At 43.2% G+C, this 16,812-nt stretch overlaps 1 protein-coding gene across 1 annotated transcript in view; it reads left to right on the top strand.

Annotated features, from left to right (window-relative positions):
* Positions 1 to 16,812, top strand: part of dnaaf5 (dynein axonemal assembly factor 5) — a 157,704-nt gene that overhangs the window by 73,317 nt on the left and 67,575 nt on the right. Inside the window, exons 5-6 of the mRNA XM_072481565.1 lie at positions 5,289 to 5,521; positions 12,750 to 12,962. Of these exons, the coding sequence (XP_072337666.1) occupies positions 5,289 to 5,521; positions 12,750 to 12,962 (446 nt within the window). The remainder of the gene's footprint in view (positions 1 to 5,288; positions 5,522 to 12,749; positions 12,963 to 16,812) is intronic.

A 16,812-nucleotide genomic window follows, 5' to 3' on the forward strand; every position in this document is an offset into this window, starting at 1 on the left:
CACCACCCCCTTCTCTCTCTTTCCCATACTCACTCCTGTTGTCAGCACATTTTTGTTTCTTTGCCTCACTCATTTTAGACCCCGTACCAACAATGCGCACCACTTCCCAACCAAAAAGGCGTACTGCTGTACTTGCCTGCAGCAAGAGAGCAGAAACTGAGTTGAAGTTTCCTTGAGGTTACTTCCCCATTTGCTTCCTCACTGATGGTGAAATGGTGCACATCACTTGCAACTTAGCATTTTAGAATATTGTGGATGCACATTTTTATCCTGTCTGTTTGGGATTGATAGGGGTTTAATACAGTCTTTAAAATAGTTTCTGGATTGCAACACATCAGTAAATTAAGAATACTGAATTATCTGTGGGGAATTGTGCAGTCGACAGAACCTAAATTTCAACAACTTGTATACCTTTAACATAATAAAACATCCCAAAGCACTTCACAAGAGCATTATAAGACAAAATATGACAAAGAGCTGTTATTTTAAAAGAATATATTTTTATTAGGGTATTTGCAATTTTTATAACAATAATAACAGTAACATAAACATGGCACAATAAACATTTCCACGACAATCACAATCTTCACACCACCAACAATAAAACAACAGTCTGTCCCCCCCCCCACTTTTGGAATTCTGCTTCTGCTGACGTTTTAATTTTCCCCGAGTAAGTCAACGAACGGCTGCCACCTCCGGGTGAACCCTAACAGTGACCCTCTTAGGGCGAACTTTATCTTCTCGAGACTGAGAAAGCCCAGCCATGTCACTAACCCAGGTCTCTACACTTGGGGGGGCTTCGAGTTCCTCCACATTAAAAAGATCCGTCTCGGGCTACCAGGAAGGCAAAGGCCAAGACATCGGCCTCTTTCGCCCCCTGAATCCCGGCTCTTCCGACACTCCAAAGGTTGCTACCTCCGGACTCGGCGCCACCCGTGTTTTGAGTACCGTGGACATTGCCTTAGCGAAACCCTGCCAAAACCCTCTTAAGCTTTGGGCATGCCCAAAACATGTGGACATGATTTGCTGGGCTTCCCGCACACTTCGCACACCTGTCCTCTATCCCAAAAAACTTGCTCATCCGGGTCACCGTCATGTGTGCCCGGTAGACTACCTTGAACTGTATCAGGCTAACCCTGCACATGATGAGGTAGCGTTAACCCTGCTTTGGGCCTCTGCCCACAGACCCACCTCTATTTCGCCTCCTAGCTCGTCTTCCCACTTGCCCTTAAGCTCCTCCACCGGAGGACACAGAGCTGTTATATTACCTTTTGTGGTAATTTGTCATTACTTTTTGCCTTTTGATCCAGAATGGGCCATTGAGGTTACGATAAAGAAACCACCAATCTTTGTAGTAAAGCAAAACTAATTTATTGAATAACGATTAATTAAATAGAATTTGAACACTCTACTGAACTATATCTATTAAGAAGGTACGGTTGTATCTGATTAACAAGAATACATATATGCAATCTAGTATTTACTATTGATGTCCTCGTGCTAACACTCTCTCTAATCTAAACTACTCATCGTGCTGGTTGCTACTAATCTTCTTCTACCCAGCAGTCCCTGAAGTCTGATATTTATACTGGGAACTGGTGGTGCCCTCTAGTGTTTCAATTGCACTGAGATGTAATAATTAACACTTCACTGGCGTACCTTTATACATATCATTACAAGAGCCACGTAAGGAAACATTCGGCCAGATGGCAAAAAGCTTGGTCAAATAGTTAAGTTTTAAGAAAGGTCTTAAAGGAGGATAGAGAGGTAGAGAAGTTTAGGATGGGAATTCGAGAGTTCCCGGTCCAGGCAACTGAAGACATGCCCATCACCGAAGGTGGTGTGATTAAAACTGGCGATGCTCAAAAGCCCGGAATTAGAAGTGCATTGATAATTCAGAGAATTTTGTGACTGGTGGGGGTTACAGAGATAAGGAGGGGTGAGTCCATGGTGAGATTTGGAAACAAGGTTGAGAATTTTAAAGTCAAGTCGTTGCTCGCCAGGGAGCCCAAGACCCAATGAACACAGGGGTGATAGGTGAATGGGACTTTGTGCGAGTTAGGATACGGTCAGCAGAGTTTTGAACAAGCCCAAGTTTACGGAGAGTAGAATGTGGAGATAGAGCCAGAAGTGTGTCAGAATAGTCAAATCTAGAAGTGAAGAGGGCATTAATGAGCATTTCACCAGCAGAGAAACGGAGACAGAGGTGAAGTTGAGCAATGTAATAGGACTGGAAATAGGCTGCCTTAGTGATGGTGCGAATGTGAGACTGGAAGCTCATCTTGAGTCATACACTATTCCAAGTAAATTTCCTGAGTTGCAACTGTTATTTCATACGTAATATAAAAGAAAATCTTGCATTTATCCAGTTCCTTTCATGATCTCAGGACATCTAAAAGTACGTGGCAGCCAATGGAATGCTTTTGAAATATTGCCACTGATGTCATGTACGAAATGTGGCAATCCTTTTGAGCACAGCGAGATCTTAAAAATAGCAATGTGGTAATGATCAGATAATCTCTTTTTGTGATGTGGATTGATGGATCAATACTGGCCCCGACACCAAGGGTAACTTCCCTGCCCCCTCCAAAATAGTGCCAGAGGATCTTTTACCGGAGCGAGAGAGTGATGCCTAAATTTAACATCTAATCCAGTTTGAGCCTCGAACAGTGCAATGCTACGTCAGTTCTGCACTGGATTGTCACCCTTGATTTTGACTTGAGTCTTTTGAGTGAGATTTGAACCCATGACGTTCTAACTAGGAGGCAAAACTGCTCCAACTAGAACATAAGAACATAAGGACTAGAAGCAGGAGTAGGCCATCTGGCCCCTCGAGCCTGCTCCACCATTCAATGAGATCATGGCTGATCTAAGTAGCAACTGAAAAATTCTTGGGAGTTGGCCATAACGCTGGTGTTGCTAATGCAAATCGGCTGCAATAGGGCATTCCATGTTGTGTGTGGACTGCTTTTGCCCGGGTTCTCGGAACCCTGCCTAATGGTTTGCAGCTTTTTAGTAATTATAAAGAATATGCGTTTTGCAACCTGAAATGAAAACTCGCCACTTACAAACAGATTGTGGCAAAATAATTTTTTCATTATCCTGTGGGGATGGCACAGTGGTTAGCACTGCTGCCTCACAGTGCCAGGGATCCAGGTTCAATTCTGGCCTTGGGTTTCTGACTGTGTGGAGTTTGCACATTCTTTCTGTGTCTGCGTGGATTTCCTCTGGGTACTCCAGTTTCCTCCCACAGTCCAAAGGTGTACAGGTTAGGTGGATTGGCCATGCTAAATTGCCCCTTACTGCCCAAAGGTTAGGTTAAGGGGTTATTGGCATAGGGCAGGAGTGTGGGCTTGGGTGGAGTGCTCTTTCCGAGGGTCGGTGCAAACTCGGTGGACTGAGTGGCCGCCTTCAGCACTGTCGAGATTCTATGATTTTGTGCAAGCAATTGCTAGGAACTGATGGGACAGCTAGGGAGAATGTTTCCACTGGTGTGACAGTCTTGTACAAGGGCACATGAACTTAAAATCCAGGTCATTTAGGTGAACAATTAGGAAACACTTGGTCATACAAAGTGCAGTTGAAGTGTGGAACACACATCCACAAAAAACAGTGGATGCTAGCTTAATTTTAAATTAGAAATGTTTTGTAAGACAAGAGTATAAATGGTGGAGGCAAGTCAAGGGGCTGGAGTTGAGAAACAGATCAGCCATGATCTTACTGAGTAGTGGAAAAGGCTCAAGGGAATTGATGACCTACGCCTGTTCCTATGCAAGTCAGAGGCCATGACTTCCACGAGTATAAACTTGGCTAAGATGAGTGTGAGGTCAGGTGTAATGCCTGGATCAGTAATGTCTCTCTTGTGGGGACCATGAATTGGATTAAATTTGAATTGGTTTTTGGAGCAGGCAAGGAGCTGGACTAAGGGTTTGCCCCTGTCCACACTCTGAGCTCTGGCTTTGTAACTCTGCTAAAGTAATTTAAAAAAAACTTTCAATTTATGTTAAATGGTCCTAGTTTCTACCAGAGTTTTCAAAAATATGTCTGTTCTCATCAGATTTTCATTGCAGGAGATGCTACCTCCTGGTGTTAAAAAACTGGGATACTTTGAAAGTTTTGATAATGCAAAAACATTTTTACGTTCACTTCAATAATTACTATGCATGGGCAAGGAATTCCTGATCCACTGAATATCAGACCATAGTTGTCCTGGTAATTGGTCATTTTTTTCTGTAAGCCACTGTTTTCTAGTCTGTCAAGTATTCATTGGGTTTTTTTGTTAACTTATTTGTTCAGATAAAAAGGCTGTTCGACATGACCTTGCGATGAAGTGTCCCTAAATAACAGAAGGCTAGTGGACAGTAATGATCTGACTGGCAGCTAGTGAATTCAGTTTAGACTTGAGTTTGTCTGTGTATTAAAACCATGAATGGTGCAAGGAAAGCTTTCATTGTGTTGGTGTAACTTATAATTACAAAGCCGCAAATCATTAAACAGAAGATTCTGTACTGTCTGAGCGCTGTAGTCTGTTATTTGTCATGGAAGGCGCAGAGGTTAAACCCATTATCGGGTTTGTGGGTGCATGCGCTCCACAATTTGAGACCTCAAAAAAATTGCAGGGTTGGAATGCAGCTGAAATAAATCACCTATATTTAATCCAGGTGTGTGCTCTGAAGCTTTCAATTGGAAATTCATTTATTACAAAGAAAGAGCTTGTATTTATATAGTGTTAGCCCAACCTTTCACAGACTCTCGACAGCCAGTGGAATGCTTCTGCAATGTTGTCACTGTTGTGATGGAGGAGACGTGGCAGCCAAATGATGTACAACGATACCTCTCGAGCAGTGATGAAATAATGGCCAAATCATGAGCTTTAGTTATGATAGTTGAGGGTCAATATTGACTTGGGCACTGGAAATGAAAGAATTCTGCTCCTCTTTAAAAAATGCCTTTTATATCAATTTGAGGCAAACATGGCCTAGGTTCAATATTTCGTGCTGAAGACCAGACAGCATAATTGTGGGTTTCTTGTGGACTGCATCAGAGTGGTGGTCAATTTTCATTATTAAGTTTGGTTTTCTTCAAATCTTGTCGGTAATGGAGACCTGCTAAATATGTTGCATTGATTTTTGTCTTATTTGAGGAGGGTGACTATTATTGTCATAATCTGCCACCCCTGCCCCTCCACCCACCCGTAAGTTTTTCATACAAAGGTTGACAATTCTTTTACGCCTGCAGGTTGTAATCTGGCAATGATATTTAGACTGGATTTTGTTTTTTGCTTTTAGTGGAACGTCCTTGCCTTGGATGCCGAGAGCTGGTGTTTCGGAACTTGTCCAAGGTTTTGCCAGCCGTGAGCCGAGACATGACTGACTGGGTTCCTGCAACACGGGTTAAAGCATCCCAGCTCTTGATTTTGTTGCTGCTCCATGCTGAGGATCACATCACGCAGCACATGGAGCTGCTGCTCAGTACCATGTATCGGTCGTGTTCAGATGAGGAGACATCTGTGGTTCAGAACGTATGTAGTTGCCTTCTACTGCTGTCCCGCAAGAGCAATATTTCAGTTAGCACTGATGACTGCTTCATACTGAGGTGTCTGAAAGGCTTTGACTCCTTTCACTATTGTATGCAACAATTAGTCTCTAACTGCATGCCACATAACTGCAGAAATTATTTCCAGTAAAACATCCAGTGAAAAATCTTGGCATATAAAACTAGAAAAATATGCCTCCACTTCTTCACAGAATTGAAGTCCATGGGATAAAATAATAATAATAATCTTTATTATTAAGTGGCAATAGAAGCATGGATACAAAATTGGTTGAAGGATGGAAAACAGAAATCTATTTATGAATGGCTGATCTTCATACTGGACTGAGGTACTTGGTGAACTTGCTGAAAATTCAGTACCAGGGCCAGTTGGGCAGCATGGCGGCACAGTGGTTAGCACTGCTGCTGCACAGCGCCAGCGACCCGGGTTTGAATCCGACCTTGGGTGACTCTGGAGTTTGCATGTTCTCCCCGTGTCTGCATGGGTTTCCTCCGGGTGCTCCAGTTTCCTCCAACAGTCCAAAGATGTGCAGGTTAGGTGGCTTGGCCATATCAATTGGCCTTTAGTGCCCAAAGGTTGTAAGTTAGCTAACGGGGATGCGGCGGGAGGGTGGGCCTAGGTAGAATGCTCTTTTGAGGGTCGCTGCAGACTCGATGGCCCAAATTGCATCCTCTGAACTGTAGGGATTCTGTGACGATGCTGTTTTTGATCAGCACTACGACTAGAATGTGGGGCTACAAGGCACGATGATAAAATATACTGATTACAAGAAATGTTGAAGTGTAGTAAACTATTTAGGTGTTTGAGAATAGACTTCAAAACGACATAGGCAAGCTGAAGGAATGGCCAGACACATGGCAGCTGGAATGTTTGAAAGTGGCAGGAGAGTTTAACAAACCAGTTGATGAAGGATACTGGATTCTAGACTTTTAAACAGGTAAGGAGTACAAAGGCCAGGAAGTTATGCGAAAGCACAAATTTGTTCCCAGCTGGAGTAATGTTGAATTCTGGGCACCAGTCTTTGGGAAAGGGCTTTACTGGAGATTTAATGGAATGGTTTGGCGGATGTGGTATTACACTTGAATGGGTAAACTGGAGAAGCTGGGGTTGTTTCCTTAAAGCAGTGGAGGCTAAAAGGAGATTTGAGAGTGGTGTTTGTAACCATGGAAGGTTTAGAATATACAAATAAAGAGAAAGTTTTCAATGACTGTAGGATTGATAACCGGCTGGCACTGAAGTAAGGTGATTTGCAAAAGTGACCATAAGACCATAAGACATAGGAGCGGAAGTAAGGCCATTCGGCCCATCGAGTCCATTCCACCATTCAATCATGGCTGATTCAACTCCATTTACCCGCTCTCTCTCCATAGCCCTTAATTCCTCGAGAAATCAAGAATTTATCAACTTCTGTCTTAAAGACACTCAACGTCCCGGCCTCCACCGCCCTCTGTGGCAATGAATTCCACAGACCCACCACTCTCTGGCTGAAGAAATTTCTCCTCATCTCTGTTCTAAAGTAACTCCCTTTTATTCTAAGGCTGTGCCCCCGGGTCCTAGTCTCCCCTGCTAATGGAAACAACTTCCCTACATCCACCCTATCTAAGCCATTCATTATCTTGTAAGTTTCTATTAGATCTCCCCTCAACCTCCTAAACTCCAATGAATATAATCCCAGAATCCTCAGACGTTCATCGTATGTTAGGCCTACCATTCCTGGGATCATCCGTGTGAATCTCCGCTGGACCCGCTCCAGTGCCAGTATGTCCTTCCTGAGGTGTGGGGCCCAAAATTGCTCACAGTATTCTAAATGGGGCCTAACTAATGCTTTATAAAGCTTCAGAAGTACATCCCTGCTTTTATATTCCAAGCCTCTTGAGATGAATGACAACATTGCATTTGCTTTCTTAATTACGGACTCAACCTGCAAGTTTACCTTTAGAGAATCCTGGACTAGGACTCCCAAGTCCCTTTGCACTTCAGCATTATGAATTTTGTCACCGTTTAGAAAATAGTCCATGCCTCTATTCTTTTTTCCAAAGTGCAAGACCTCGCACTTGCCCACGTTAATTTCATCAGCCATTTCTTGGACCACTCTCCTAAACTGTCTAAATCTTTCTGCAGCCTCCCCACCTCCTCCATACTACCTGCCCCTCCACCTATCTTTGTATCATCGGCAAACTTAGCCAGAATGCCCCCAGTCCCGTCATCTAGATCGTTAATATATAAAGAGAACAGCTGTGGCCCCAACACTGAACCCTGCGGGACACCATGAAGAAACACATTTTCTTTTTTTTTAAATCTATTTTATTGACGTTTTTCAAACAAAAATTTCCCTTTTTACAACTTAATAAAGGAATATACATTAAACGTTATTTAAATAATATATTAAACTAACAACAGATGGAAAAAAAAAGATAAACAAAAAGCAAATATCAACAACTAGCAAAGAAAAAAACAAAAACAAGGAATGATACTCCGCTGGGCTACCAGGGACGCAAAGGCCAGAATACCGGCCTCTTTCGCCTCCTGCACTCCCGGCTCGTCCGTTACCCCAAATAATGCCAACCCCCAGCTCGGTTTGACCCGGGCTTTCACCACCTTGGACATAGTACTCGCAAAACCCATCCAGTGCCGGACACGACCAGAACATGTGAGTGTGGTTCGCCGAGCTTCCCGAGCACCTCCCACACCTGTCCTCCACCCCAAAAAACCTGCTCAGTCTTGCTTCCGTCATATGCGCTCTCTGTAGAACCTTAAATTGAATCAGGCTAAGCCTGGCACACGAGGACGAGGAATTTACCCTACTTAGGGCATCTGCCCACAGCCCCTCCTCAATCTCCTCGTCTCTCATCTCCCTGTATATTTCAGACACTTTACCTTCTCAAACCCATGCCCCCGAAATCACTCTATCCTGGATCCCTTGCGTCGGGAGCTGTGGAAATTCCCTCACCTGTTGCCTCGTAAATGCCCTCACTTGCATGTATCGGAAAGCATTCCCTGGTGGCAACTTATATTTTTCTTCCAATGCTCCCAAACTCGCAAACGTCCCGTCCACAAACAGGTCCTTCAGCTTCCTAATTCCTGCTCGCTGCCAACATTGAAATCCCCCATCTATCCTCCCCGGGACGAACCTGTGGTTATTCCTTATCGGGGACCACGCCGAGGCACCCGTCACTCCCCTGTGTCGTCTCCACTGCCCCCAGATCTTCAAGGTCGCCACCACCACTGGGTTTGTGGTGTACCTTTTCGGGGAGAACGGTGGCGCTTTTAGGCTCGTTCCCTTACAGGACGCCATCTCCAGCCTTTTCCACGCCGCCCCTTCTTCTTCCCTCATTCACTTACAGACCATCGACACATTGGCGGCCCAATAGTAGTCACTCAGACTCGGCAGTGCCAATCCGCCTCTGTCCCTACTGCGCTGCAGGAACCCCCTCTTTACCCTCGGGGTCTTTCCCGCCCACACAAAGCTCATAATGCTCATGTCTATTTTTTTTAAAAAGGCCTTTGTAATCAGGATGGGGAGGCACTGAAACATGAAAAGAAACCTCGGGAGGACCACCATTTTAACCGCATGTACTCTGCCCGCCAATGACAGGGACACCATATCCCACCTCTTAAAGTCTTCCTCCATCTGCTCTACCAGTCGCGTCAGGTTAAGTTTATGTAGGGTTCCCCAGTTCCTGGCCACCTGAATCCCCAGGTATCGAAAATTCCTTGCTACTCTCCTCAGCGGCAGAGCATCTATCCCCCTGCCCTGTTCCCCGGGGTGCATCACAAACAGTTCGCTCTTTCCCATATTTAATTTGTATCCCGAGAACTCTCCAAAGTCCCTGAGTATCTGAATTACCCCTGGCATCCCCTCTACCGGGTCCGCCACATATAGCAGTAAATCGTCTGCATATAGTGACACTCGATGTTCCTCTCCCCCTCTAAGCACCCCCCTCCACTTCTTAGAGTCCCTCAGCGCTATGACCAATGGTTCAATTGCTAAGAAAAACATTTTCACACACGTGGTTAGGAATGCACTACCTGAGAAGATGGTGTATACAGATTCAATAGTAGGTCCTCGGTGTCGTGAGGCAATAGTGATAACCAGTGTGCCTCTGTGCCGCCCCAAGGATGAGAAAGACTCCTGATATATAGAAACTGTAGTGCTTTAATCCAGCACTTGTTTTGAAGATACTATTGTCGCTGTTGTTTACAGTGACGGATGTTGGAAAATAAATTATTTTATTTACTTTGCCATAAGTGTTACCAGATGTAAATGTTTTGTTTTGCAGGAGCAGCCTCCCAATCATAAGATTATGCATTTATTTCCCAGGACTGCCTGTCAATCTAGCCAGTTCAGTTCAGTACCCACATGTTACTGGATAGAGTGGTGCAGGGAAATTAGTTGATCCAATTTACCCAGGACCAATCTCTATGGGGAAAATACTGTCTTAAAATGCTTTCAACCAAACAAAAGAGAGGAACTCTTGTATTCTCGTTCATGGTATACTTTCATTATGTTGCCTTGTCTAACATTCACTGAGCATCTTGCTTTGCCAGGTTAGTATTCAATTACGTACTGAACTAGTCTGCAGAACATTGCTCATACCGTTCTTGGCTGGTACCATAAACTTGCTTTCTTCTGAGGTTTTAAAGGGGATGATCCTGTCTGCGTTCATGGGGGGCAGTCCTCTTCCAATTTCCAAGGTAGCAAACCAGGTGCATTAACAGAGACCCTATTGCACACAACATGGTTGATTCCCATTCATATAAACAGTGCTGTAACTAAGTGAGAAATAATCATGTTTACATATTCAAAGTGGTTTTAGTTGAAGGAGTAGCCTTTTCTTTTTATACTGGCTGTTCAGAATTATCGCGCAGAGGTACAGTGCAAAAGAGATTGAAAGGTAGGCAGATTGGCTGAATGTTCTGCCTCCTTTGATTGCTAAAGCAGCTACATGCAGTTTATTGTTTCACAACATGAGGAATGACAATAACTTTCATCACCTTAAAGGTGACTTGTTCTGTTTTTAAGAATTATTATACCAGTCATTGTTGAGGCATGAGCATATCCTAAGAGAGGAAACAAAGAGTAGGGATAAATGGGTCCTTTTCAAATTGGCAGGCAGTAACTAGTGGGGTACCACAGGGATCGATGCTGGGACCCCAGCTATTCACATATATCAATGATTTGGATGAGTGAACAAAATGTAACATCTCTGAGTTTGCAGATGATACCAAATTAGGTGGGAGGGTGAATTGTGACGAGGATGCAGGGATATGAATAGGATGGGAATAGAGGGATACGGACCCCGGAATTGTGGAAGATTTTAGTTTAGACGGGCAGCATGGTCAGCGCAGGCTTGGAGGGCCAAAGGGCCTGTTCCTGTGCTGTACTTTTCTTTATTCTTTGTTGGGCGAGTGGGCAAATCAATGGCAGATGCATTATAATTTGGATAAGTGTGAGGTTATTCACTCTGGAAGCAAAAACAGGAAGGCAGATTACTACCTGAATGGTTGTAAATTGGGAGAGGGGAGTGTGCAATGGGACCTGGATGTTCTTGTGCACCATTCCTTGAAGGTAAGCATGCGGTAAAGAAGTGTTATGGGCGAGGTGTTTTCAGAACCCCAAAATGTATCATGCAGTTCATCCAACCTCCCCCTTTAATGGATTGTTGCTTTTGAAGCACGCGGCTTGTTCCCCAGTGTGATATTACAATTATGGACACGTAGTTTTTAACACAAAACAATGTTCATTCTATGAACTCAACTTAACCTTTTCAATAAACATTGGATCCCTTAACACCCCTTACTTCAAAGATAACCCTGAAAATATTACAACACTAAATAATCCTTCAGTTATTCCTTTTAACATCCATGAGACTTAACACCTTTAAACAGAAACACATCAGGTTAAAGGCTTTACTATTATGAGTTTAAAACACCCAAATGACCCAGAGATAGTCTTTCATGGCAGAGATCACAGCAGATCCAGCTCACTGCAAAATACAGACACACACCCAAGCTCTTTTTTAAACTGAAACTTCAAAATGGCTGAACTGAGCTCCGCTCCACCCACTCTCTGACATCACTGTTTTCTTAAAGGTACATTGCTTAAACATCCATTTCTTGAAGGTACTCTCACATGACAAGGCTAATGGTATGTTGGCCTTCATTGCAAGAGGTTTCGAGTATAGAAGCAGGGATGTGTTGCTGCAATTGTACACAAGGCCTTGGTGAGGCCACACCTGGAGTATTGTGTGCAGTTTTGGTCTTCTTCTCTGAGGAAGGATGTTCTTGCTCTTAAGGGAGTGCAGCAAAGGTTTACCAGACTGATTCCAGGGATGGCGGGACTGTCATATGAAGGGAGATTGACTAGGTTGGATTGTTCTCGCTGGAGTACCGAAGAATGAGGGGGATCTCATTGAGACTTATAAAATTCTAACAGGACTAGACAGGGTAGATGCAGGGAAGATGTCACCAATGATGGGTGTGTCCAGAACCAGGGGTCACAGCCTGAGGATTATGGGTAAACCATTTCGAACAGAGATGAGGAGGCATTTCTTCGCACAAAGAGTGGTGAGCCTGTGGAATTCATTACCAGAGGAAGTAGTTGATGCTAAAGCTTTGAATATATTCAAGAGGCAGCTGGATATAGCACTTGGGGAGAATGGGATCAAAGACTATGGGGAGAAAGCAGGATTAGGCTATTGAGTTGGAAGATCAGCCATGATCGTGATGAATAGCGGAGCAGGCTCGAAGGGCCAAAAGGTCTCCTCTTGCTCCTATCTTCTATGTATCTAACACACACATACACACTAGAAGAATTTTTTTTGAAGAACAGTGATCATATTGCAATTAAACCCTTTTCTTTCTTGATAAAGCTAAGTTTTGTTTCTGGCTCAATGTAAGCAGTATTACTTCTACATCGCTAATAACAGCCTCTGCAGTCAGAAATCATTGATTTGCCGTGTAGATGTGTTTTTGGCCTGTGGTATTTTGTATTATATACAACTTCAAGCAATAGCAGTCTAGTTTTAGTCAAGTGTTGTAGATAAATAGGAAGTTGTAAATGATTTTGTGACATTTGCAGTGCAGTATTTGCTTTAAGCAAATCGGATACTTTCCTGGCTATGAAATGCATCAGGTCGTTGGGATCAAGCTTTCAGTTGCTACCTTTGACTTCTTCATACTCCTGTCATTGCAGTCTGTGAAGGCAGCAGAGCTGATTGGAACTTTTGTGGATCCCGATGTCTTTTTGAAATTGATCCTGACGGCCCTGGAAAAATCGGCCAGCACTGCTCACCTGATAGTGCTGAGCGCAGTCATCAGAGGCAGCTCAGTGCAAGTGCTCCACCCACATGTGCTGCGAATTGGAGCAACCCTGGCAATGCCTGACACGTGCCAAGCATCCCAAAAGGTAAATGTTAAAGGAGTGAAGGATTGTCACCTAGAAAGCTTGCAATGTTGTTGTAGCAAAGTTCCATAATTTTGCTACAAAAGCCAATCTGAAATAAAAATGAAAACGTTCCAAATACTCAGCACGTCAGGCAGTGTCTGTTGAGAGAGAATTGGTGTTAAAATTTCTAGTTGCTGACCTTTCATCAGAACTGGTAAAAGTTGATAGATGTGGTGGGTTCTAAACAGGTTACGGGGTCACGGAAAGGAGGGAGGGGAGGAAAGAACAAAAGCCGCTGGTACTGATTCTGCTGGTCTCATTTACAGCTCCTCTCGACCCATATTTTCTGTTTTCTACTCCATAATCGCCCGCCTCTGCCTTGCTCCATCAACCCTTTTGGCATTTAATCTCTTCTGCCTTTCACCTTATCATAGACCTTTGCCGCATGTTCTTTCCTCGCCACCTCCTTCCCCTTTTCCTGCTTCGGTACTTGCTTAAGGCCTGTTACATCTCTATTTTTTCCAGTTCTGATGAAAGGTCCTTGATATGAATTACTAACCATGTATTTCTTTCCATGGAGGCTGCTTGACCTGCTGAGTAGTTCCAGAATTTTCTGTTTGCATGTTCTTCATATATAATTTTGAAAAAGTTTTCATTAGAAACAACAAAGAGCTCTTATCCATGTGGAGGCTGAGACCTAATGCCACTATCTGTTGTCTGTCACACTATGTACGATATTGTTTTGGTTATTTTGGAAACCTGTCCGATTTATATGTGATTCATTATAAGCTTTCAAAAAAACAAAAGGAGGGAATAAAAGTAGAAAATGCTGAAAATACTCCGCAAGTATGCAGCACTTGTGGTGAGAAGCAAAATACTGCAGCAGCTGCAAATCTGAAATCAAAATGGAAAATGCTGGAGTTATTCAGCAGGTCCGGAAGTGTCTGCGGAGGGGGAAACAAGAGTTCTGGTTCCAGGTTTGTGACCGTTGATCAGAACAAGAGATGGGGGATTGGCAAATAGTGAGGAGTGCAGTACAATATTGCAGCTGTTGTATGTTTTTCAGTTTATTTGCCAGATGTTAGCAGTGCAAAGTATGGAATGACGATGTTATAGTAGGCGTTTGGGGTGAAGTATGCAAGTCAATGCTTCAAATGGTTGGCATGAAAAGTGCAGCTTAACTATTGATTATTATAAGAAGGGATGGGAAGGGGGGAAAAGCATTCTAGAAAGCGGGCAATTTTTGTCAAAAGGAAAAAAAATGTTTAGTGCTGGTTTATCTATTGCTGTCAGCTGAGCTTTTTACTATACTGAGGTTTTCCATACCAGATCTAACGAAAGAGCCAAAAATAATTGATGGGAACTCATGAACTTTGCAGTTGGATTAACTGCTTTTCAGAAAATAAGCATCCTACTGGCGCATTGGGCATTCATAGAATCTCTACAGTGCAGAAGGAGGCCATTCAGCCCATTGAAACTGCACTGGCCATCAGAAAGAGCACCCCACCTCAGCCCATTCCCCTGTCCTGTCCCCGTAACCCTACTAACCTGCACTTCTTTGTCACTAAGGGGCAATTTAGCATGGCCAATCCACCTTTGGACTGTGGGAGGAAACCGGAGCACTTGGAGGAAACCCACGCAGACACTGGGAGAAGTTGCAAACTCTACACAGTCACCCAAGGCCAGAATCAAACCTGGTTCCCTGGTGCTGTGAGGCAGCAGCGCTAACCACTGACTGGGCATTGTGCCCAGCTGTTTTGTGGCACTTCTTTTCAGCATATGTGACATTTTTGTGTTTTCTTGGATGAGGCAATAGGGAAGAAGGAATCCCCCCCAAAAAGCATGGTTTCCAAGTTAGCTGAGTGGTAGGAAACAGAGTCGTGGTGGATGGTTGTTTCTCGTAGAAAGTCTATCGTGCAGTTCCCAAGGGAATGGATTGGGATCACTATTTAAAATATTAACGACCTAGACTTGTGTACTTTGCCACGATTTCAAAATTTGCCGATGACACAAAATTTGTTATTATTGTGAGCTGTGAATAGTGATAAACTATAGAAGACAGGCTGGTGTAATGGGTGAATAATATGTGACAGATGAAATTTAACACAGAGAATTGTGAAGTGATTTATTTTAATCGGACATGGAAAGGCAGTATGAAATACGGATAGAATTGTAAAATGTGCGCAGGAGCAGAGGAGGTTCCTGGAGTTTGTATGCATGAACCGTTTTACGGTTGACAAAGGTTTAATAAGCTATGTGGTTACTTGGGCTTTATAAATATATGCGTAGAGTACAAAAGCAAGGAGGTTACGGTGAACCAGTGTAAGACCATAAGACATAGGAGCGGAAGTAAGGCCATTCGGCCCATCGAGTCCACTCCGCCATTCAATCATGGCTGATTTCAACTCCATTTACCCGCTATAAGACCAAAATGTAAAATGCATTCAGCCTCAACTTGAGTATTATGTCCAATTCTGGGCATCGCACTGCAGGAAGGATATGCAGGCATTGGAGAAGGTGCAGAAAAGATTGAAGTGAACAGATTGGCGACGCTGGGCTGTTCTCCTTCGAGAAGAGAAGATTGAGAGGAAATTTGATGGGAGGTGTTCAAAATCATGGGCATCTGGACAGAAGTGAAAGAGAAGATAAAGTAATGTGTTTCTTTAGCTCAGCATTGTTGAATGTTAAACCATTTTTCTTCTGGTGTAATGTTTCGAATAATTTTCTGTTCAGCCAGTGCAGCGCACCACTAACTTCATCGTTAAATTAGACAGCATTGAGAATTTTTGGTCCTGCTAATTGCTTTGACCTCATTATTTGTCTTGAATTTGTCATTTCTAAATTCATAGATAATCCAATTAATAATGAAACAGCCATATTTTCAAAACACTTCAATGCTTTTGTCAACTCTCTGGTAATAATCTCTGTATTTCAAGGTTTACATTAATTTTAAAAGCTGAAGCATTGAGCCTGAAGTAGTGTCATACTGGGCATTGAGCCAAACCTGTAGCCCAGGTTGTCTGAAAGGTTTGTCACAAACTAAAATAACAATGAATCAGACTATCAAAATGCTTACATAAATTACACTGATCGCTCCACCCTTTGTAATTCATCCTCGACCAACGTTATATGGAACAATAATTGTAACCAATTGGAACACAATAATTTGCACAATCAGGTTACCATGATTTGTTATTTGTTACCATGATTTGTTTTGATTTTAATAATTATTTTCTGATAAGCTTGCAAATTTGGACAACTTCATGACATTTCAACCTTCAGACATTTAGAAGTTTGGCTTGTTGCATACGTCAGAAACCCATTTGCTTGCACTTGAAACAATACATGAACCTTTAGAATGGATTGTATTAAAATTCAAGTAAAGTACTTCAGCAGAGGGTCTGCATTAACTAAGCAGTTTGGTTAAAATACCACCATTCTAGCTCATAATATGAAACAACCCTATTTTTCTTTCACTTAATCTCACAAATGTTAATGTGTTTTGAGTATGCTTATATGGTGTCCATAAGCAAAGAAAAGTAAAAGTTGGGACATTCTTAGTGGTTTCTGGAAGCCCTGTTTGTAACAAGTTGTCATCACTTGCTAGCTAGGCACTAACTGTCAGTGAGGAGGTTCATAGAATCCCTCCAGTGCAGAAGGAGGCCATTCAGCCCATCAAGTTTGCACCATCCCTTGCTCCGATAGAGCACCCCACCTAACCTTTGGGCAATGTTAGCATGGCCAGTTCATCTAACCTGCACATCTTTGGACTGTGGAAGGAAACCGCAGCACCCAGAGGAAATCCACGCAGACACAGGGAAAATGTGCAAACTCCCCACAGACAGTGACCCAAAGCCAGAATTGAATCCGG

This window comes from Scyliorhinus torazame, chromosome 17 (assembly GCF_047496885.1).
Source record: "Scyliorhinus torazame isolate Kashiwa2021f chromosome 17, sScyTor2.1, whole genome shotgun sequence".
Classification (NCBI taxonomy): domain Eukaryota; kingdom Metazoa; phylum Chordata; class Chondrichthyes; order Carcharhiniformes; family Scyliorhinidae; genus Scyliorhinus; species Scyliorhinus torazame.